At 40.2% G+C, this 23,312-nt stretch overlaps 1 protein-coding gene across 1 annotated transcript; it reads right to left on the bottom strand.

Moving 5' to 3' along the window:
* Positions 1–649: 649 nt before the first annotated feature.
* On the bottom strand, positions 650–21,643 carry LOC122547053 (thioredoxin-like protein 1). The gene is made up of 4 exons (XM_043685641.1): positions 21,335–21,643; positions 8,623–8,719; positions 5,949–6,119; positions 650–820 (listed from the first exon to the last, which is right to left on the bottom strand). The coding sequence occupies exons 1-4, from the start codon at positions 21,427–21,429 to the stop codon at positions 665–667; spliced, it is 519 nt and encodes a 172-aa protein (XP_043541576.1). The 5' UTR covers positions 21,430–21,643; the 3' UTR covers positions 650–664.
* Positions 21,644–23,312: the final 1,669 nt, after the last annotated feature.

Below are 23,312 nucleotides of genomic sequence, written 5' to 3' on the forward strand. Positions count from 1 at the left end.
GAAAAAAGTTGCCAAATCAAGAAACTTCTAAGTTTTTGTCAAGAAAAAAAAAAACTGGTCTCTGTCCTACTCAGAAACTAAATTAATTATGAAAACCATCAGAGGCCTTTCCCATACATTTCCCAATGTAATTTCGTATCAGTCATCCACTTCCATCCCATTTGCTCAAAATTATATAGAACACAAATTTGTAACCATTTGGAAAAATATCTTAAGAAAAAGGCAGAAGTATCCATGAACGAACTAGGTATTAACTATTGACATGGTGCTGCCCTTACTTACCAAATTCACCAGCACACTCACTACCTGCGAGGCTTGCTTAGAGGACTTTCACATCCTTTTATATTGATAATAGGAACTGGCCTCAACTTCACTGCAATTCAATTGTACTGCCCTTACTATTCTATCTGACTGTATTGCATTTGATAACGAAAAACAATTGGCACATCTTGCTAACAAGGCAACTTTAATATTTTCAATCTATTTTATAAAATAAGAAAATGCAGCTCCAGCAGCAATAATATGTGCTATGAAACGATTAGCAAGTTTTTTTTCAAATGACGAGAGATAGAACATGAGAGGGATAAAAATTAAGTTACAAAAATTATGTAAAATGTTGCAATTTAAAACACTGCTGAGCGCACACTCGTCTCAAATCGTACTTTTAGCCTATTCCAAAAGCATTAAAAACCCTTACCTGTTCATCACAATCAGATTCCAAATATGTTGTGTCTTTTTGTAGACAATTATCAAATCCATATTCATCACTTTCGTTAAGACACTCACACCCAGCCTTATTAATAAAAGGCATCAAATCCATCTGAAAACAAAAGGGGAGTAAAGCAAATTAATTTAATTAAATAGACATTCCTAGTTAAGAACGCAAGAATTGTAAATGCGAGAAATTTGAACTCAAAATAGAAAATGTTGGAAAAGTTAAAATTGTCAGGCAGGATTTGTGGAACGAGAAAAACAAGTGTTTCAGCTCTGTGACATGCAGATTAGAAGGGAGGCATTTGCCTCGGAGTCTGCTGTCACTCAGCAGATTATGGCTGATCTGAAAATGGCCTCCACTCCACATCCTCAGTGACTCCCAATAATCTTAGATTCTTTTGTTAGACAAGAATCTATTTACCCCTGCATTTAAAAAAAATCTGTGCCTCCACAGCTCACTTGTGAAATTATAAGATTGGACAGAACTAAAGAGAAGGCTAAGAGGAGCCAGGAGGAGATAGGAAAAGTTTTTAGTGGATAGGATCAAGGAAAGCCATCAGGCCTTCTACAGGTATATCAGGAATAAAAGAATGACTAGAGTAGGATTAGAGCCAGAGACAGTAATGGAAAATTGTGTGTGGAATCAGAGGACTTTGGAGAAGCGCTTAATGAATACTTTTCGTCAGTATTCATATTGGAAAAGGGCAATGTTAGTGAGAATACGGACATACAGGTTACTAGATTAGATGGGATTGCGGTTAACAAAGGGGAGGTTTTAGCAATTTTGGAAGATTTGAAAATTGATAAGACCGCTGGGCCGGATGGGATTTAATTAGATTCCTTACAGTATGGAAACAGGCCTTTGGCCCAACAAATCCCACGGCCAATTCACCTGACCTGCACATCTTTGGATTGTGGAAGGAAACCGGAGCACCCGGGGGAAACCCACGCAGACGCAGGAAAAATGTGCAAAACCCACACAGACAGTTGCCCGAAATGGGAATTGAACCTGGCGCTGTGTAGCAGCAGTGCTAACCACTGAGCCGTCCCTCGGATTCTCTGGGAAGACAGGGAGGAGATTGCAGAACCTTTGGCTTTGATCTTTATGCTGTCATTGTCTACAGGAATAGTGCCAGATGACTGGTGGATACAAATCTTGTTCGCTTGATTAAGGAGGGGAGTCGGGACAACACTGGTAATTATAGGCAAATGACCCATACTTCGTTGTGGGTAAGGTGTTGGAAAAGGTTATAAGAGATAGGATTTATAATCATCTGGAAAAAAATAATTTGATTAGGGATAGTCAACATTATTTTGTTAAGGGTAGGTTGTGCCCCTCTAACCTTATCGAGTTCTTCAAGAAGGTGATGAAACATGTGGATGAAGATAAAGCGGTTGATGTGGTGTATATGGACTTCAGTAAGGCATTTGATAAGGTTCCACACAGCAGACTATTGCACAAAGTATGGGGTTTTGGGATTGAAGGCAATTTGGATCAGAAATTGGCTAGCTGAAAGACAACAGAGGGTTGCAGTTGATGGGAAATGTTCATCCTGGAGCTGATTTATTAGTGGTGTCCACAAAGGTGTGTTTTGGAGCCACTGCTGTTGGTCATTTTTATAAGTAATCTGGATCTAGACATATAAGGAAGGTTAGTAAATTTGCAGGTGACACTAAGGTAGGCAGAGTTGAGGATAGTGCCAAAAGACTCATCATTTATATAAATGATTTGGATGTGAGCAGAAGAGGTATAAGTTAGCAAGTTTGCAGATGACACCAAAACTGCAGGTGTAGTGGACAGCGAAGGAGGTTACCTCACATTACAACGATCAAATAAGTGAATGAGCCAAGTGGCAGAGTTTAATTTAGATAAATGTGAGGTGCTGCAGTTTGGGAAAACAAATGTTAGCAGGACGATATGATATGGAAGCTAGGTCTTATGAGGAAAGGCTGAGGGAACGGAGGTGGTTTTCGGTGGAGAGAAGGAGGTTGAGAGGTCACTTAATCGAGATGTATAAGTGAATCAGAGGGTTAGATAGGGTGGACAGTGCGAGCCTTTTTCCTCGGATGGTGAAGGCTAACACGAGGGAACATAGCTTTAAATTGAGGGGTGATAGATTTAGCACAAGCATCAAAGGTAGTTTCTTTATTCAGAGTCGTAGGGATGTGAAACGGCGTGCCTGCAACAGTAGTAGACTTGCCTGAACACTTTCTGGATCTATTTTCAAGTACTCTTTAAAAATCTCTGTACTATTGCATATTAAGGGTAAAGACCTAATGTATAGAACAGCAAACAGACTAGGGAGTGACTTCGGCCAGGGTATGCCAACATAATTGAAAATGGCTGCTAGAACCTGCCAATAATGCAACAAAAATATCATTTCATTAATAAACTATACACAGATTAAGATATTTAGTATATCAATAATTGTCCTCAGCAATCACAGACGTGATTTTTACTACTTAGAAACACCAAGAGAAATGCCAGAAACAATAGCTATCGCTTTGCATGGCTTTCATTGACCTGACTAAGGCCTTTGGCTCAGCCAGTCAGACAGTGCTACAGAATACCCTGTCAAAGGCTGGCTTTCCACCATCCTCCATGTCCTCCTCAATAACAATGTCAACAACTATCTTCACTAATAGTAAAATATCAGAATCCTTTATCACCTTTTCTCCATCTTCATCACCACTATTCTTCCTCATCAAAACGAAGCTTCACAGTAGTGTGGGCACTGTCGACAGGATGGGTGGAAAACCATTCAAATTCAACCAAAAGAAAACGACACTGAGCTCACTTGTGGAACTTCAGTATGTGGATGACAACATCATCTCTGCTATTTCGGAAGAGAATCTACAAGACTCACTTAATATCTTTGCAGAAGCAAACCAAAGAACTGGTCTCAGCCTCTTACCTAAAGGTGACTCAAATCCTTGACCAACACAACTCCTGTCCATCCTGCCATTAAGATCAACAGAGTAATCATGCCCCAAATATGGGACATTTTTCTCACCTGGGAAGCTATCAGAAATTTAACATGGCATCCAATCTGAGCGCACTACCCTCTGACCCCAGAGGGTCAGCACCTTTGATGACCATTACATCTGTGCTTGATCCTTGTGTACAAGGCAGTCATCCTCGTGACTCTTTTACATTTCAAGGCCCATGAAAATTACCATCGCTGATATTCACGATAGGTTCGCTGCATCAGCTGCAAAGACACACATACTAACACCAGCATCCTTGCAACAGAAACACGGCCATGATCATCTGAGCCACGTGCTTAGGATGCCTGAGTTCAGACTGCCAAAGAAAATTTTCTTCATCCAACTCAAGAAGCCATTTGAACAAGACGACAACAGAGGAAGTTTTTCAAAGGCTCCCACAATGCTTCCCTCAAGAAATGAAACACACATCAAAGCACGGGAGCCCCACATTCAGAAGTCGTCGACTTGAAGGAAACTCCTAAACGAAGGGACACAATTCTTCAAGAACACCAGTTGGCAAGAGAAAGTACAGAAAAGGAGCAGGAGAATGAAATGGAAACAATCTCAAGGCCAAGGACTTCTTCCACGGACATGTGGCTCTAAGATAGGGCTTATCAGCCACACAAGGACCCACAGGAACTCATGACCAGTGACATGAAATTTCCTGGGTGGACAATAGTACTGTATTAAGAATCCACCACTCTTATATTAAAATTCATGGCAAATTACAGATTTGACAAGATGATATATCCATTCTCATACTGAAGCTGAAGCATATCTTTACTCTGTGATGAAGAATCAAAAAGAAACACAATCTTATTTCAAACACACTTAACCAAGTACTGAAGTTTAGCACACTGAAACTTTTCTCCACTGGAGACCACACTATGCATTCGAAATTCTGCATTATGTACTTAAAACTTCAACCATTATATTCAAGACTTAAGCTCACATGTCACTTAATAACATAATGGAATTCTTGCACCATTTTCATGTGTTTTCAAGTTGGCACCCTTCCTTATCTAAATATGTACTTCCAATGGTGCAAGTTGTCCAGTCAGAAACAGACTTAAACCAGTGGGCATCAACAGACTAATGAACTGTAAAAAGAAAACACAATCAATCTTAAATCAATCACTGGGTGGGATTTGGAATGGGATCGGATTCCTTCCCAACCCAAAGGCAGTAGCACACAATGAATTACTGTTAGCAATGAATTCTTTATTTAAGAATATTAGGCTGATTCATTGGAGTGTAACTTTAAGCACTTTCCCATGAATGTTTCAAAGCCAATTCTGGCTTACATTGCTGAGCAATAACATTTTGTACTTACCTAATTAGGTCATCGATATTATGTTATAGTTTAACCATTTGCTGACAAGGTGTGCATTATTTGCCTAGAAGTGGAATTTCCCAGAACCTGAGCTCAATTTTATGCTGGTTTGTCCCCTAGAATTTGATTTTAGTGTGCTGACAATGGAAGAAGATTTACCTTATGTATCAACCAAGATTCGTTAAGTGCTCTCACATCTGTGTTGGAAGGTCATAGGTTCAAATCTCAACTGTAATGACTGAGCAAATAGAATGACAGAATGATGCAGCATAGGTGGCCATTTTGCCCACCATACTGTGTCAGGCGTAATCAGGATAGGTACTTCATCAATTGTAACTAGACTACAAATCCTGTATACTTTTCTTTAAATTGCTTATTTCTTAATTCAATTCTTCAATTGAGTGAGTGATTAAAAATGAAGCATGCATTGTTCTCATCCATTTAAACTTCAAAACAGCTTAGCACACCCATGCCAACTTGTAAGTCTATAAATTAGGATTCCCTTGCTTGCATGCAGAATAGAATTTTAGAATCATGCAACTCAATTTTCCAGAACGAGCAAACAAGCACCTTTCTCCTGTTCTTCTGCCAGAGCTGTGCAAATTTCTGTTCTATTCAGTAATTATATTCTGAAAACTACAATTGAATCTGTTTCCATCCATTCAAGTAATGCAGTCCAGATACTTATTGCTAGATAAGAAAAACTGCCATTTCCTTCTTGAATACTGGCCAACTAAGAGAAAGCAGGAAGTATTACTGCTAAGATACTAGGCTTTCCTTTGACAGAAAAGGATAAAAATATATTCAAAAACAGTTCAAAGTAAGATTGGATAATTTTCACAAGTGACAAGGAAGCAATAATTCATTTTAAAAATGTGTTTAGGGTTTTCATAGCACCATATGTTTTACTTACATATCCTCTAGGAATGTCCAGATCTTCAATTCCAGGATCATTTTCCAGATGCTGTTTAATTTTCTCTTCCAATCCGTTGGCATCTGCTCCATGAAGCTGATCAATTCTTACTTTATTTCGGAAGAATAAAAATGATGGTGTTGCTGTGATGTTGTTGGCTGTTGCTGTTTGCTGAAACAGTAACGAGTTAATTGATAATTTTAAAAACTGTTAAATGAACTAGAACTATTTCTAAACTTCTAATTCCAAGATAAAAATCAAATTTCAGGTTATAAGATATACAGAGGAACCTCGATTATCCGAACGATATGGGCAGGGAGTATTTTTCTCGGATAATCATATGTTCAGATAATCGAATGCCAGATAACACAGTTTAGCCAAGCATCAGGACCTTACGATCTTGTCCAGATAATCTGACATTTGGATAATCGAATGCTGGATAACTGAGGTTCCTCAGCATACTGGACAATGTTGAGGGACAGTGGCATAGGGGGTAATGGAGGCATGAAGTTCAGGAAGAGAAGGAAAACTTTAATACAGAGAAAGTTGCATTTTAACTACACATATCCTGTACGATCCTAAACGGAGTTTCAAATCTTGTAACTGGGTAACTCACACTCAGAAGTGTGGTTACCTGCATCTGCAACTCATTGATAACAATGCTGAAATCCCTCAAAGTTTGATTTTTCCACACACTTCTTCAGTTTCAAGAACCACTCTAACCATTTCACGTTCAGAACTTCACAGCCTGTATACTATTCCAAGCACAATCAACTTCATACTCGAGAATCACAAGAGTTATCACATTAAAACTCATCTTTCCTCAGAAATCTTCCAAGTCTTTCCACCGTCTTCACCATTCCAACGTTTAGCAGACCCTCTGTGCCCGAATACCATCTCTTTATTATTTAAGATAATTTTCAATTGTCAGATTAAGTTCATTCTATTATTGCTGTCTTACCACTTTTCTCTGGCACCTTCAAAAGCAGACTGAAATTTATTTGATTGCACCTTTGCTCAAATAATGAAATAAGTTCATGTATTGCTTGGTGCCTACCATTCCCCTATAAATCATCTTGAAGTGTTACATAAAATTTGTTATGTCAAAAATAAGTTTATATGGCTCAAAAAGATAAAGGAAACACTTCAGTGTCTTGTGATGCAGTGGTAGTGTCTCTGCGTAAGTTCAAATCTCACCCAAACCAGCTATGTGCCTTAAATATCTAAACAGGGGGTTTAAAAATGTCAGTAAGTACAATTTGCCATTAAAAATGCAATTGCTAGTTTATTGCACCTGACACAAACTCTTCTTATCTTCTCAACAAGTCATTATGCTTTAAAGGAGAAGGAAAGTGACAGCGAACTGTTATATTCAACACATTTTTGCCACTAATGAGGAATGTTAACATTGAGAATGGAATATGTTCAGCACTTTGATGCACCATATGGCCACATTATGCACACAACAGTTCAAGTATAGCATTGGTCAAAGGTCTGCAACCTGTGCTTCGAGGACCACAAGCAGTTCTTTAAGGACTCGTGCATTGCTCCTCACCTTGACTGATCCTACCCACATTTATGACAATTAAATCACTTGTTGCTTTCTAAGCATTTATTCACATTGTATTTATTAGAATGTGCCCACTCACATTTTTGTATAAAATTTAAAATCTAACTGAAATGCATATCTGTTCCATTCTGTACATTTTCAGTTATTGACATCTGAGTAACAGCACTGAGCTCTTAAAATATAATGTTTATTCTACTTTAAAAGGTTGCTGACTCCTAATCAATGTGGCATTTGCACATGGAATAAACCTTGTGTTTACATCAACTTCAAGTCTTACCATTGGTATCAATGTCTTTATTGCACTGGTTACCCCAATTCAATATCAAGATTAACTCTTTCTAAAACAAACTTATTACATTTAATTAAACAAACATCTAAAAAAAAAATAAAAGCTTTTGTGACTGCACCTGAAGTTGACAGCTTCAAAATCCAAATCTGATACCTCTGTTTACTCAGACAAGGTTTGGTACATAGCTGGCTTGCTCAAAACAATTATAGGGCTGTCACTACACATCTGAGCCTTCATATGCTCAACATGTCTTTTTGCCAACAGACCTTGCGTAGTAATACAATATTTCTTGCAAGTATTCCCTTGACGTGCTAAAGAGTAGTGCATATACCTACAGGAAGGTCCCTTCCCAAACTTCTCTGCCAGGTTGTACAGCACTGACAATTCACATTGAGGCAAGAAATGAAATACATCAATAACTTGGATGGGCACCAATACAGTAATTTAGATTACTCCATGAATTTTGAAATGTCTTTGGAATGGTCTAAAACAACTAACAGAGAGCTATCGTGGTTTCAATAGGCTGAACTGTGTCGTTATAACTCCACGTCACAAAGACAGAAAACAACGGATAGCAGGGAAGTCAGGAAGTGATGATATGATATTAAGTTTGGATTTGAAAAAAGACAACTGAGTGCTCTGGGGTCTACAAAAAAAAGTGATGATGAGTAAGGAAGAGGGGATGGTATATTGCAACATGGTAGGCACATTAGCTGAATAATTCTAAGGTAAACACATCCTGAAAGCTTCAGATAAATTTTATTTTTAAGTTATTTTTAATTAATTAAATCATAAGGATTTTTGGACATTCTCACCTGACACTGATGCACATCAACTTCCAAGAAGACAGCATGTGGGTATTTCGAACTCATTGCACTGAAAGTTGGAGCTATTCTCACACACGGTCCACATCTTTAAAAAGAAATCACAAAAGTTTGTTAACTAACTGAACTTAGATGAGCTGATTTTTGATTCACTGGTTGTTATTTTTCATATGAAATGGCTATTATTTTGTCTTACATTCCATATAGCCCTGCATCAAGGGTTGTACAGGTCACAATGCATTATGCGTGGAATGTTTTGATTCATAGTGTCTCTCACTGTTTTAAAAATAAAAGTTTGAGTCCTGTTCACCAGTAATCTGTTTTTCTCCAATGGAAGTTATTCAGATTCCTCACTGCACCAAGTTTTAAAAATAATCCTAGCTGCTCACAGTTCTCTCTCCAGAGGTACCATACTATCAAAGGTAAAATCTCAAAGACAGATGTCTTAAAGAATACTCAGTTACATAGTGCTGAGAAGACTAGTTTCAATTTATTATTCAGTATCCTCAAAATCACAAAGGTCAATCTGGCACCAGTTTTACTTTAGCTGAAAACTCATAACAAGAAACAATAAACATGCCGAATTTACCTCTGCCAACAGACACGAGTTTATTCTTTAACAACAAATTTCCTGAATTTTCTGACAAGAAAAAAAAGAATCACAGACGTGAGCATTGATCACTACCACGAACTGCCCTTAAGGCGGAGTTGTGATCCGCTGTCATACAAACTGAACTACAAAGTAAAGTAGGCAGGCTAAGGTAAACCACACTGTGCCAGGCATGGAATTCATATAGGCTAGACTGGGTTAGCAGTACACGGAAAGACACAAGGAGATATCCCTGTCCAATGACCTAAAGCTCGGTCAAAGGTAGATGATAGTGTCATATAGGAGGAAAGTAGAGGCTTGTTGAGGAAATTCTAGAATGTGAAGACCTAGGAATCTGAAAGAATCCTTAAAGGACATACACTAACAAGACAGCTTTTGTGACAAGTTGGTAATTTAATGGTCACTATTACTGGGCTTTGCAGTTCAAGATTTCTTCAAGTAATTTAAAAGTAAATTCCTCAGCGACTGCAGTGGAAAAGGAACTAATGTTTCTAGATAATTCTCTTTGACCTCTGTCACTATTCTGGGAATCAAAAGAAAACATCCAGCGACAGACCATCTCCTTAAGCCCCTCTCTCCTCCACCTTCAACATCAAGGGGCACCTATGTTTTCTTGACTTCACAACTCATTTTGTCTTTCATGAGCACATTCTGTCCATGAGACCCACCTCTTCTATTCAATAAAACAGCTTATCTCACAACTTCCCCTCCAGAGCCCCAGTTGATAGTTTATGGTTCCATTCTTTCAAGTGTTTTTTGCTCTGTCCTCTAACTGCTGTCATCACCCTTCTCCTCCAAAAACAGAGCCCTTGTCCTTAAACACTAGCATCCCACTGCCATACATGCTATTAATTCCCAAATTTACCCCCATCTTTGCAATCTTACATCTCACCAAGATATCTGTACCTGTTTCAACTCTGTCATTTTGGGCACTGTCAATCACCATTAGTCCACATTTGTGGCTGTTCTTTCAGCTACCTAGGCCTCCACATTTCCCTACACCTCTCTACTTGGCTTTCTTCCTCTTGTAATGTTAAAAAATTATAACTGGAATCTCTCTCTGGACATTAATGTAATATTTAAAAGTTAAACTGCACCGCTGAACATTCTAGAAATGTGTGAGGATGACATTCATGCAGGAATGCGGGCGACTCCCATTCCAATTAGACAGTCATTTGCTACTATTCCCCTGACTATTATCAAATTAAACTATCATTCAATCTCTTCCATTTAGAAATACTTTCATAGCCATCCCCCAGCCAATCAGGTTTGCTTGCATGATCATCCCTAATGCTGAAGCCGATCACACCTACATCATCTGAGGAAGAAGTGAAGCCAAAACACATTTGCAGGGCCAACCCGGAGCTAGGACGCATCACAACTACAATGTCTTGGGGAATCACCGAGTCAGGAAATAGTCTGCATAATGCTTCCCCAGGATTAGGGCATTTGCAATATCTCAAAGAATGATCTCATCCTATCATTATACCTGGGGTAACGTGGGGGTGGATGGGTGGGGCAGCGACCAGAGTATGTGTAAGCATTGCCAACTGACCTGTATAAAAGGGGATGTGTTTTCTTTATTCGGGGTCTCTCTTCTGACTCGATTTTGAGTATGAAAAGTGTCAAAGGGATCACCTAGCTTGTAAACTTTAACTGTTTGCAGAAGTTGGTGTGTCTGAATTGCATCTCGTGTGTGAAACCTCCAGAAAAGAACCTAACATTCTGATACTTAAAAAGTCAAGTGTTTGGTCATTTAACGTTACATCTCATGTCGGTTTATGTCATGCTTTATTTTATACTGCTCTACTGAAATGCTCAGAAAAGTTTCATTGTGTTAAAGGCACCATATATAGATAGCTGACACTGACTATTAGTCCAGTAATACAGCTGATGTAACTTACACATCACCAACAATAACCATTTACCATCCCTGCTTCATTTATTTTGTAGGTAACGTATAAAATGGGATCAATTCCCCTTAAGCTAGACACCATGCCATATAACCAAATCTAACATTGCAAGTAGATTTCACCATATGCATTTCATATACAAATATACACAAACACTAACATTTCTCATTTGTAAAACGCTAGAATCCATTAAGAGAGTAGCAGAAAATTTTGAAAATCAGAATACAATCAAGCAAATTGACTTAGTGGTATTACAATTACTAATAATCTAGAGACTCAGGCAATGTTCTGGGATCCATGTTCAAAACTCACCATGGCACATGTTGGAATTTGAACTGTTACAAAGGAAGGAAAGCAAGGTGTAAAAGCAGCATACAAAGGAGTTTGCTAACAAGTGAGCAACAGTGGGAATAAATTGGGAAAATGTGAGATTATCCACTTTGGCAACAAGGATAGATAGCTATTTTTAAATGCTGGAAGGGATTTGGATGTTAACAGGTATACCAAGGAATCAGGAAGACAAATAGAATGCTAGTCTTTGCAGCAAGGGGCATGGAGTACAAAAGTAGTGAAGCCTTGTTAGAAGTTGTCAGAGTATCGTGAGACAACATCTATGGTACTGAGCACTTTTTTTTTTAACCTATTGGAAATGGCACACATTTTGTATTGGAAGTAAAACATTAGACCAGAAAAACCATATTCAAAAAAGCATATTTTTATACAACTGCATAGAGTATCTACTTAAACACAGGGTCCTCTTCTTTGCAGACAAGAACACTGGCACATTTTTCCTGGAGGAAGGACTATGAAGACACATTGCCTTGAGTTTTACTGGAAGAACAGTTTTAATTTTGTTATAGATTGAAATAAGTAGGTGAGCAAATGTCAGAGTTCGGGTGCTCTCAGTACAGTTTTCAGCAACAGCATGTCCTAAAACTAACCAACTATATTTGATTTTACGATGAAAAAGAAAAACATTTAACAATACTTGAAAAATTATCTAATTGAGATCACAATAAATTTAAAGACATAATTGAAAAGGAGAAATAGTTCTAAGAAGGTTGACCTCAATATAAATCTACCTTCCAAAATAACAGACAAATAAAATAGCAGGAGAAAACAAAAAAAATTGTCTGGTACAGTCACAACATGTCATCCCAATTCCAATACTCAATTCTCTGACCAAAGACGACAAGCATGTCAAACACCTTCTTTACTACCCTGCCAACCTGTGACGCTACTTTCAAGGAACTATGAACCGGAACTCCTAGGTCTCTGATCAACAACACTCCTCAGAGCCTTACATTAACATTTATTTGAAATGCTTTTATTTGATTGTAATGTCACTCCTTTTAGAGTTCTTATTTCTAACTTTTTTAAACTCTGTATCCATGATTTGTAGCGAGGTACTAGTATCTAAGAAGGCACCATAAGAGACTTTGTAAAAGCTTTTCATTGTACTTCTACATCGGAATACACACGACAACGGATATTCTATTCTATTAATTGGTAATTTAACATTAATGGGGAACAATTCTTTAAAATTTGTTGATATAAAGTAGGCACTGCTGGCTAGTCCAGCATTTGTTTACATTCATTCACAGGGTGTGGTGCCACTGGCCATTTATTACCCATCCCAAATTACTCAAAGCAGTTAAGTGTCAACCACATTGTTTTGGGTCTGGAGTCACAAGTAGACCAGACCAGGTAAGGATGGTAGCCTTCTTCCCCAAGGGAGTGTACTGAACCAGATGGGTTTTTGCAACAACTGACAATGGCTTCACACTCATCTTTAGACTCCTAATTCCTGATATTTATTGAATTCAAGTTCCATCATCTTCCATGGCAGGATTCAAACCCAGGTCCTCAGAACATTATCAAAGTCTCTGCATTAAATAATCTACTGATAATAGCATTCCCCAAGTGCCCTGGAGAAGGTGCTGTACAGCTGCCTTCTTGAACCAGTGGAGCAGACTCGAGGGGGCTGAACAACCTACTTCTGTCCCTATTCCTCATTTGTTAGTCTAACTGCTGCAGTCTTTGCAATGCTGGATACCCGCAGTACTGTTTGGAAGGGAATGTAAGAATTTTGGGGTTGCAGTAACAAAAGAAATGGAGATATAGTTTCAAGTCAGAGATTGTGTGGAGCTTTGAGACAAATGTGCAAATGATTCCTATGCATCTGCTATTCTTGTCCTTCTAGCTGGTAGAGCAACCTGGTGAAATATTGCAATGATTCTTGTAAATGTTATGCACTGTTGCTACTTAGCATTGACTGGGAAGGTCACCAAACAAACTCCTTGTTTTTTCCTCAATGGTATATGGAGCTTGAGTGTTAATATAGCTCCACTAATCCAGGCAGTGGAAAGCTTTCTGTGCACAAGACAATATGCTTGTGACCACAGTATTTATTTGTCTGGTCCAGTTTAGCTTCTGAAAATGGTAATCCGAAGGATATTAATAGTTGGAGGTTTAGCTACCTTAAGACTACTGAATGTCAAGTGGAGATGCTTAAATCTTCATTTGTCTGCGCTGCAATAGCTTGGCATTTGAGTGGCTCAAACTTTAACTGCCACTTAACATAAGCATGGATGGTGCAAAAGGAACATGGACATCTTCAATATCTGAGGTGTCATTAAAGGGGAACACCTTGCAATTACACATTCCTACTTATGATCTTACGAAAAAGAGAAGGACAGTTGTGAAGCTAAGGCTCCACCCTGAGGAACTCCTGCAATAAGACTGACTGAATTGAAATTGTCCTCCTTTTTGTTTACAGGATGTTCCTTGGCATTTCTCCACAATGAGCCATTGTGTGGCACTCAGAACATTCTGTTCTACCTGTGTTAGGACCCCATATTTCCCTTCATTAGGAGCCATTTGCCATTGTTTTATCAGTTCACGATTTTTCAATATCTCTGTAATTTTATGGTTCTATTCAAATTGCTCAGAATGCAGCATTGATCAATGATAATTTGCAAATGTGTACACAGGTGGTTACCAATCCCATCATCCAAGTCATTTGTAAATAGGGTACGTGGATAAGACCACAACTCAGATCCTCTGTGAAACCTTAAGATACGTTCAGCAAACTGAAAAGTATCTGCCCACAAGCGATGATTTCTGTCTCGTGCCACTCAGCCAAATGTCAGAACAGTTAAGCAATATTGATTTATCAAAAATGAATAAATCCATTACGAGTGGTTTAGTAGACCATTTTAGGTGACAGTTAAGAGTCAACCACATTGCTACATAGTTGGAGTCACACACAGGCCAGATTAGGTAAGGATAACATGGCACATTTCTTTCCCTAAAGACCAGCCGAATTTTTACAATCACAGTTTCATAATTGCCAGTGGGCAAGATATTAATTTCACACTTCACTGAATTCAAATTTCACCACCTGCCATGGTAGAATGCAAACATCTGACTCAAGACATTAGTCTGGGGTTTTGGATTAGGAGTGCAGAGTGTTTCTGACTATGCCACTGTTTCCCTTGGTTGAGGGACTAACATTAACCTCGGGCTTACCACTGACCAGAAACTAAATTGAACTCAACTGTCCATGTACAAACCTAGAACAGTAAGTTAGAAACTTTCCAGCGAGCAACTCATATCACGTCTCCACAAAATCTGGCCACAATGTACAGCGTACAAGTTAGATGCCTGATGAAATACATTCCATTTGCCCAGATGACTGCAACTCCAACAATATTTCTACCATCCAAGACAAGTCTGCCCACTGGACTTGATTGAAAACACCGCCACCACCTTGAACATTCACTCCCTTCATTAGTGACACACAGTGGCAGCCAGGTTTATAATTTACAAGATACATTGCAGTAACCTAAGGCTCCTCAACAGCAGCTTCCATGACCTCTAACATCCAAAAGGACAAATGCAGCAGATACTTGGAGCACCACCACCTCGAAGGTCCCTTCCAGAATACACGGGCATTGAGTTTCCTATACTTCAAGGATTACGGTAGTTTGAGAAGAGAGCTGACCACCATTTCCACAGGGCAATTATGAATGGAAGATAAATGGTGGCCCAGCCAGTAATGCCTACATACCATCAATAAATGGAAAAAGATACAGCAAGACCTGGAAACATTGAGGCTTGCGCAGATATGTGGCAAAAGGAATTCCAGCCAGTGACAAGCCTTTTGATTAGTATCACTCTCTCCATCGCAGATGGACAAAGTGTGTACAAATGGTTCCAGATTTATGAACATTTGACTTATGAACTTACGTATTTGAGAACGCAATTCCATACAAAGGTGTATTAATATTAATTTTAAAGATCCAACATGCAAATGTTTCCTCATACATATGAACATGTATTTTATATCGTGCTCGACTGTGTATAAATTGACTTGTGAAAGAACTCAAGAACAGAATCCATTTGCAACCCAGGGATTGCCTGTGCCATATATAAGATACACTCCAAACTGCAAAGCTATTTCAAAGTCTTTCAACCTCATGGCCTCTATAACCTAGACAAACAATCCACACACAATCCTGACTTGGAATCATATCATCCCTTCAATGCTGTAAGATCAAAATCCTGGAACACCATGCCCAGCAGCACTGCAACTGTACCTACATCAGAGAAACTGCAGTGAATCAATAAAGCAGCACACCGCCATCTTCTCAAGGGTAATTACGGATCGCAAAAATAGTGAAAGGCTAAAACAGTGGAAGTTCAAAGGGACTAATTATCTTGAACAAACAAAGGAAATATTCAAAAACAGAAGTTGCTGGAAAAATTAAGAAAATCTTGCAGAACTGAAAGAGGGGTGGGGTGGGGTCACTGGACCAAAAACAATAACATTGCTTTTTCTCTGCATAGATGCAGACAGACCTACTGGAGTTTTTCTAGTGATTTCCGTTTTGACTTCCGATTTCCAGCATCTGCAACTGTTTTTTCTTCAGGGAATAATCAAACTGGCTTTTGACATGCTGACAAGTTATATCTTAAGAACGCTCATGGAATGCTTTCCTTTGTTACAAGGGGAAAGATATCTGCTTCAGTTATACTGGACAAAGACGGGTAAACATCCTGAATAATATACAGTTCTCATCTCTTTATTTAAGAAAGGATATAAACGTGGCTCAGTTGAGTTTTACTAGATGAAGATCTGGAATGAGCAAGTTGTCTTATGAGCAAAAGGTTGGACAAATTGAGCATATCTTCACTAGAGTGAGGGTCGCTCAATTGCAATATAGAAGATCCTGATTAGTTATGACAAAATGTACGTGCAAGGATGCTTCCTATTGTGAGTCAGTTTAGGACTAGGGCACAGTTTTAAATTAGGGGTCAAACTTTTAAAGCAGGACAAAGTTATTTTCTCTCAGAGAACTGTGGAACTTTGGAACTCTACCTTACAAGGTAGTGGAGCCAAGGCCATAGATTTTGTATCAAGACAGAGATAGATAGATTCTTGGGAGGCAAAGGAACACAGTATTGTTGGGGGTGTCTAGGAATAAGGTACTCAGAACACAGAATCTTATTGAATGACAAAGCAGACTTAAAGGACTGAATGGCCTATTGCTGCTCCGAATTTATTTGTATGTAAAAATTGGCACTGTCTAAAATTAGATACTAGGAAACATTTCTAAACAAGTATTTGGAACTCTTCCGAAAACAAGAAATGCTCAAGCATTAATTGCTAACTTTAAATTAGCTTGAAATATCCAAGGCAGACCAGCCACAGTTTTATCAAATGGACGACAAGTCACAAGGAGCTAAATGACTTCCTTGCATTCCTATGTACATACAGGTGGAGGTTTAAAAAGGAAATGCCACAATTAAGGGCCTTGGCAACTGAATTTGGGAGGGTATATGAGTATAAGCTCATTAGGAGCAGAGAAAGCAAGAGCAAAGTGTGCTTACCAGTTACGTAGGTTGTCATCTGTGATTTTACTAAGGACTGTTTTTAGGGAAGTGAAACCAGGTGGGATTCAAAAATAGTACTGCCAGAATGATAAGTTTAGGTTTTTGAGGAGAGAAAACATTCAAGGACTGGAGAGGAAAGGCAGATTGGAAATGGGATGAGAGTTTGCAAGGACAAAGGATTTAAAAATTCATTATTTGGTATAGTGAGAGCTGAACTGAAGGGGAGAAATGAAATATCACCATCACCTTAGGTGACAGCAGTTGATCATGAATTCATAGTATGGTAAGGCACAAAAAGTGCCTCTTAAGCAATCCAATTAGACACACACTCTCTTTTAATCCAACAGCCCCATTTTTTTGCTTCCCCATTAAAAACGTATCTGGTTCTTTTCAATATACTATATTCTTGTTTGTCACCCTTTCAAGACCATAGTAACTAAAGAAAAAACACTCTCATTGAATCTCTGGTTCTTTTACCAATTACCACAAACCTATACCATCTGGCTCTTCAGTCATTGTAAACAGTTCATTCGGAATAAGTTTACTCAAGATCCTTCAAGGTTTCAAACATAAATTTCCTTTTTATGTTCGGCTCTGAGGAATAAAACCTCACCTTCATCAGTCTTTTCTAGTAGCAGTAAATATTCTAATACCACTCTAGTACCCTCCCACAGGTTTTGGCATCCTCCCAAAGTTTTGATACTCAGATGTGAACAAGATACTGTCTGCAATTTAATCTACATTGCATGGAGGTTGAGCATACTTGTTTTTGTACTCTATCTCCCCCCACTAATAATTCTAGGAACTTTAAGCTTAAAATAACTTTGATGTGTGTAACTATGCCTGCTGTTTCGCTATTCCAAGGGAATGCAGTTACTGCATTGCTGAACTTCAAAGTTGAAATGATTCAATTACTATTTTGCTAATAAATCTTTGATGATAATTGATCAGGACAATATCACTTCCAATTTACTGATGAGGCATCTTCCATTTAAGCATTTTTACTGTACACTAAATTTCTCCAACGTCCTTATCATAAATATTCTAAATCCAAATGATATTACTATATCCCAATTGTTCCCTCTATTTCTCAGAAGTGAAACAGGTCTCCTTATTCGATTTGAAACCAATTTAGGAAGCAACGCTATATGCTTTCCAAAAGAATTTCCCATACATCCAGTATACAAATTATTTTATTCCAATGATCCTCAGGCTGTAGGGCCTCAGGAGGCTGACGGGAATGGCATTAGAAGCGAACAGAAGTTCCTGAGGAAAGGGCCCAGAGAAAACCAGGGGTTAGTGAATCATGCACTTTCTCAAGCTACTGTTTCCCTTTGCAGCAAATGTGGGAATGACTGCATTAGCAGAATTGGACTCATGGAAACATTGAAAATAAGAGGTGTAGGTCACTTGAGCCTGCTCTGCCATTCGCTATGATCATGGCTAATCATCCAACTCAATATCCTGTTCCTGCTTTCTTTCCATTGGACCTAAAAACTATATCCAACTCCTTAAAAATGGAGTAGCCTCAAACATTTTTTCCAGCAAAGAACTCCAAACGTTCACCACTCTGGATGAATAAATTCCTTACCTCAGTTCTAAATGCATTACCCTGTATTCTTAGACTGTGACCATTGGTTCCGGATTGCACCGTCATGGAGAATATCCTTTCCCTGTCAAATTCTGTTAGAATGTGGAAACCTGCAACAACCCTTCCCTTATTGTCTTACTCCACTGAAGATAGTCCTAATCGATCCAGTCTCTCTTTTTACATCAGTCCTGCCACTCCAGAAATCAGTCTGAGAAACCTATGCTGCACTCCACCACAGCCACAACATTCTCCCTCAAATAAAGAACACCAATACTGCAAACAATATTCTAGCTGTGTTCTTACCAAAGTCCTGTATAAGCGCAGCAAGTCATTCCTGTCCCCATACTTGAATAGCCTCACCTGAAGAGCAACAAACCATCTGTCGTCTTGCTACATCTGCATGCTTACTGTTAGCAACCAGCATACAAGGACACCCTGGACTCATTGCAACCCACCAAACTAACACCATTCAGCCTTCCTGCCTTTGCTACCAAAGTGGATAACCTCACATTATACGCCAACAGCCATGCATTTTCCACTCAATTCTTCTAATCAGATTGAAGATGTTTGCATCATCGCTGCAGTTTACATTCCCATCCAGATTTGTCATTTGCATGTTATAGGAAGGATGTTGTTAAACTTTAAAGGGTTCAGAAAAAATTTATAAGGATGTTGCCAGAGTTGGAGAGAGAGGTCTCTAGAGCGTTAGAGGCTGAATGGTGACTTTATTGCAGTTTATAAAATTATAAGCAGCATGGATTTGTGAACAGTCACTCCAGTCTTTTCCCCAGGGTAGGGGAGTCCAAGTTGAGGGCACAGGTTTAAGGTGAGAGGGGCAAGATTTAAAAGGGACCTAAGGAGCAACGTTTGGAATGATCTGCTAGAGGATATGGTGGAGGCTGGTATAATTACAGCAGTTAAAAAGGTATTTGGATGGCTATGTGAATAGAAAGGGTTTAGATAGATGTGAGCAGCATGGTGGTTCAGTGGTTAGCACTGCTGCCTCACAGCACCAGGGACCTGGGTTCAATTTCAGCCTCAGATGACTGTCTGTGTGGAGTTCCTACCCTGTGTCAGCGTGGGTTTCCTACGGGTGCTCCAGTTTCCTCCCACAGTCCAAAAATGTGCAGGTTAGGATATTGGCCATGTTAAATTGCCTATAAGTGTGCAGGGATGTGTAGGTTAGGTCCTGATGAAGGGCTTACACCTAAAATGTCAATTCTTCTGCTCTGCAGATGCTGCCTGACCTGCTGTGCTTTTCCAGCACCACACTCTAAACTCTGATCTCCAGCATCTGCAGTCCATACTTTCTCCCTGTGTAGGTTAGGTGCATTAGTCAGGAGAAACGTAGAGTGATGGGGTGGGGAAAGTGAGTCTGGGTGGGTTACTCTGGGGAGGGTTGATGTGGACTTGTTGGGCCAAGTGGCCTGTTTCCATACTGTGGAGATTCCATGATTCTAAATGGGACCAGATTAAGTTAGGATATCTGGTCAGCATGGGCAAGTTGGACTGATGGGTCTGTTTCCATGCTGTGCGTATCTATGACTGTATAGATATTACATTTAATTCCATCATCTAAATCATTTACATTGTGAATTGCTAGGATCCAAGCACAAGTGTTCCTTCAAGCTCTCTTTACACCTTTCTGTGCCTCCAAGGTCCATGTGTGGCAGTGAATTCTGGAATTAATGTCACAATTAGCATGCAAAAGCTGATTGCAGTGTGTGGATGCATAGCTTGAGGGAATGCTGCCAAGCACTGATCCCTGCAGTATCCCACTCGTCATTGACTGCCCCTTGGAAAAAGACTCATTTATTCCAACTTTGTTTCTTGGCTGCTGATAAGTCCTTTATCCAGGTCAGTACATTACATCCAATTCCATACTAATCTCTTATGTGGTTCCGTAATGAAACACCAATTGATGCGCACAGTTGCCCATCCTCTTACAAGATAGAAGGATTCTGCAAACAAACATCAGTCACTGGGAAATTAACCCTGAATATTATTCCACTGTGTTTGCAGATTTTTCTGAAGTACACATCTCCCCCTCTACCTGATTGCCATTTGTTTTGACCTCCACTCAAGTTAAATACCATTCTTTTCGTAGATACTATCAGCTCGGAAGAAGGATCACCAGACTCGAAATGTTAACGCTGCTTTCCCTCCACGGATGCTGCCAGAGCTTCCCCAGCGATTTCAGTTTTTGTTTCAGATTCCCAGCATCCACAGTTTTTCTTATATTATTATACCACTATTTGTTGTTCTAAAACACATTCACTGATACAATATACGGTGTACCATTGTACTGTGATGTCTTAAAGAGCACCAATAAATTAACCATTGCGCTGTCTCCACCGTTAAGTTACTTAATTATCGATATGGATGAGGTCTTCGCATTCCTACCGCAACCTCCGTCACTATAACAGTCAATACACCAGGTCTCCCTGCTCAGTACCTCTTCAAAGAACAGGCAGCACAAAGCTCCCAGTCCAGATCAGAGGCAGAGGCAGCACCACCTCCTGCCGCCGACACTCCCGGCTGACGAGATGCAACAGAGAGCTAGGCCGCAAAGCCTTGGGCCGACCCTGAGTGAGGGGCGGAAGACGGTAGCAGTCGCACCTTATCTTTTACACTGCTCTGCTCTGCTCTCCGTGGGGGGGGATCGGGGAGGGGTCCACCGCGGTCACTCACCCTTTCATGGTGAACTTCACCACCGTTAACCTGCAGCCGGCGTTGGTCAACTCGGGCTGAAACTCGGCGTCGGCCGCCACCACTTTCACCCTCATCGTCAGTGAAGTGCGTTGTATCGAGTCGACCAGGAGCGGCTCCCGGTACGGTCCAGGCCTCACTCGTATTGTTTTCGAAAACAAGGCAGAAAAAAACCCGAATTTTAATTAAAAACCAAAACACACTTTAAATCAGTCAGTCCGCCCCGACACACACAAATTATCTCCACCGACACTGCCCACGGTAGATTGGAAACTCCCTCCCCCCCCTCGCCTTCCGCCGCGCCCATTGGACGACAGCCTCCAATCACCGGCCGCGGCATCGCCGGGTTTCCCGCGCCCATTGGTACAGACGGTTGCCCGTCAGGGTCCGTCATACACTCGGCCCCGCCCCGTGCGTCATCGGCCGTCTCCATATTCGCCCCCCCACTTTGCTAAGTCATGGCGCAGAGCGTTCACTGAATAGGCCGAGAGGGCCTGCACTCGGGCTTTTCCGGTTCTGTCGGACGGTGGAGATGTACTGCCTGTACTCGGAAAGATGTGGCGGAGGCATGCTCGATTGAAGTGCTTTAGAGGGACCATTCGGACCGGGATAATGTGCCTGGGCGTATCGGGAAGGCGGGAGTGTGGCAACTTGGTCTTGATGCACCTTTAGTGAGCCAGTGTGGGTACGACGGGCGGAATGGCCACCTTCTGTAACTTAAAACACTTCTGCGATACTGTCGCCGCTCCCACAAACTTATTATACACCGAGGCCGTTCCAATGCCAACCGCCATCTTTATTGTTTTAAAATGCGGTTGTCCAATCGCAGAACAAAATGAAATGCTGTGGCGGCTGCGTCGTATGTTGAAGGCTGAAGCGGTTAAATTTGTAATCGGTTAAGGGAATCCAGGGGGAAATATAGGAAAGTGGCGTTGAGGGTGACCAGGTCAGCCATGATCTCAGTACATCTCAAGGGCGTGACTTATGTTTATATTTAATCATATTTTATAGAGTCATTTAAGTGTACCGAATGGAAACAGACTCTTCGGTTCAACTCATCCATGCTGACCAGATAAGCTAAATAAATCTAGTTCCATTTGGCCCACATCCCTCTAAAACATGGAACTAGTGAAAACTGTAGTTGCTGGAAAGTCAGAGTCAATAAAATGTGGAGCTGCAGCAACCAAACTAGCAGGAGAGTCGACATTTTGAGCAGAACCCTTCATCAGGACTTTATCAACACTCCATTTCCCTCTAAACCCTTTCTATTCATATAGCAATCCAGATGCCTTCTCAAATGCTGTCATTATACCCAATCTTCACAACTTCCTCTGCAGTTCATTCCATAGACGCACCACCTTCTGCAAGAAAAAGTTACCCCTGAGGTCCCTTTTAAATCTTTTTTCCCCTCTCACCTTAAATATATGATCTCTAGTTTTGGCCATCCCCATTATGGAGAAAAGAGATTATCTATTTACCCGTCTGACCGTCCAAGGAAATCAGCCCCAGCCTATTCAGTCTCTCCCTATAACTAACTCAAACCTCCAAACCTGGCAATATCTTCGTAAATCTTTTCTGAACCCTTTCAAGATTCACACCATCCTTCCTGTAGCAAAGAAAAGTGTGCTAACAAATGTCTCAACATGATTTCCCAACTCCTATACTCAATGTACTGACCAATAAAGGCGAACATACCAAAAGGCGCCTTCATTATCCTATCTAACTGCGACTCCAATTTCAGCAAGCTATGAACCTGCACTCTAAGGTCTCTTTAGAACATAGAACAATACAGCACAGAACAGGCCCTTTGGCCCACGATGTTGTGCCGAACATTTGTCCTAGCTTAAGCACCCATCCATGTACCTATCCAATTGCCGCTTAAAGGTCACCAAAGATTCTGACTCTACCACTCCCACAGGCAGCGCATTCCATGCCCCCACCACTCTCTGGTTAAAGAACC

Source organism: Chiloscyllium plagiosum, unplaced genomic scaffold (genome assembly GCF_004010195.1).
Source record: "Chiloscyllium plagiosum isolate BGI_BamShark_2017 unplaced genomic scaffold, ASM401019v2 scaf_1943, whole genome shotgun sequence".
NCBI classification, from domain to species: domain Eukaryota; kingdom Metazoa; phylum Chordata; class Chondrichthyes; order Orectolobiformes; family Hemiscylliidae; genus Chiloscyllium; species Chiloscyllium plagiosum.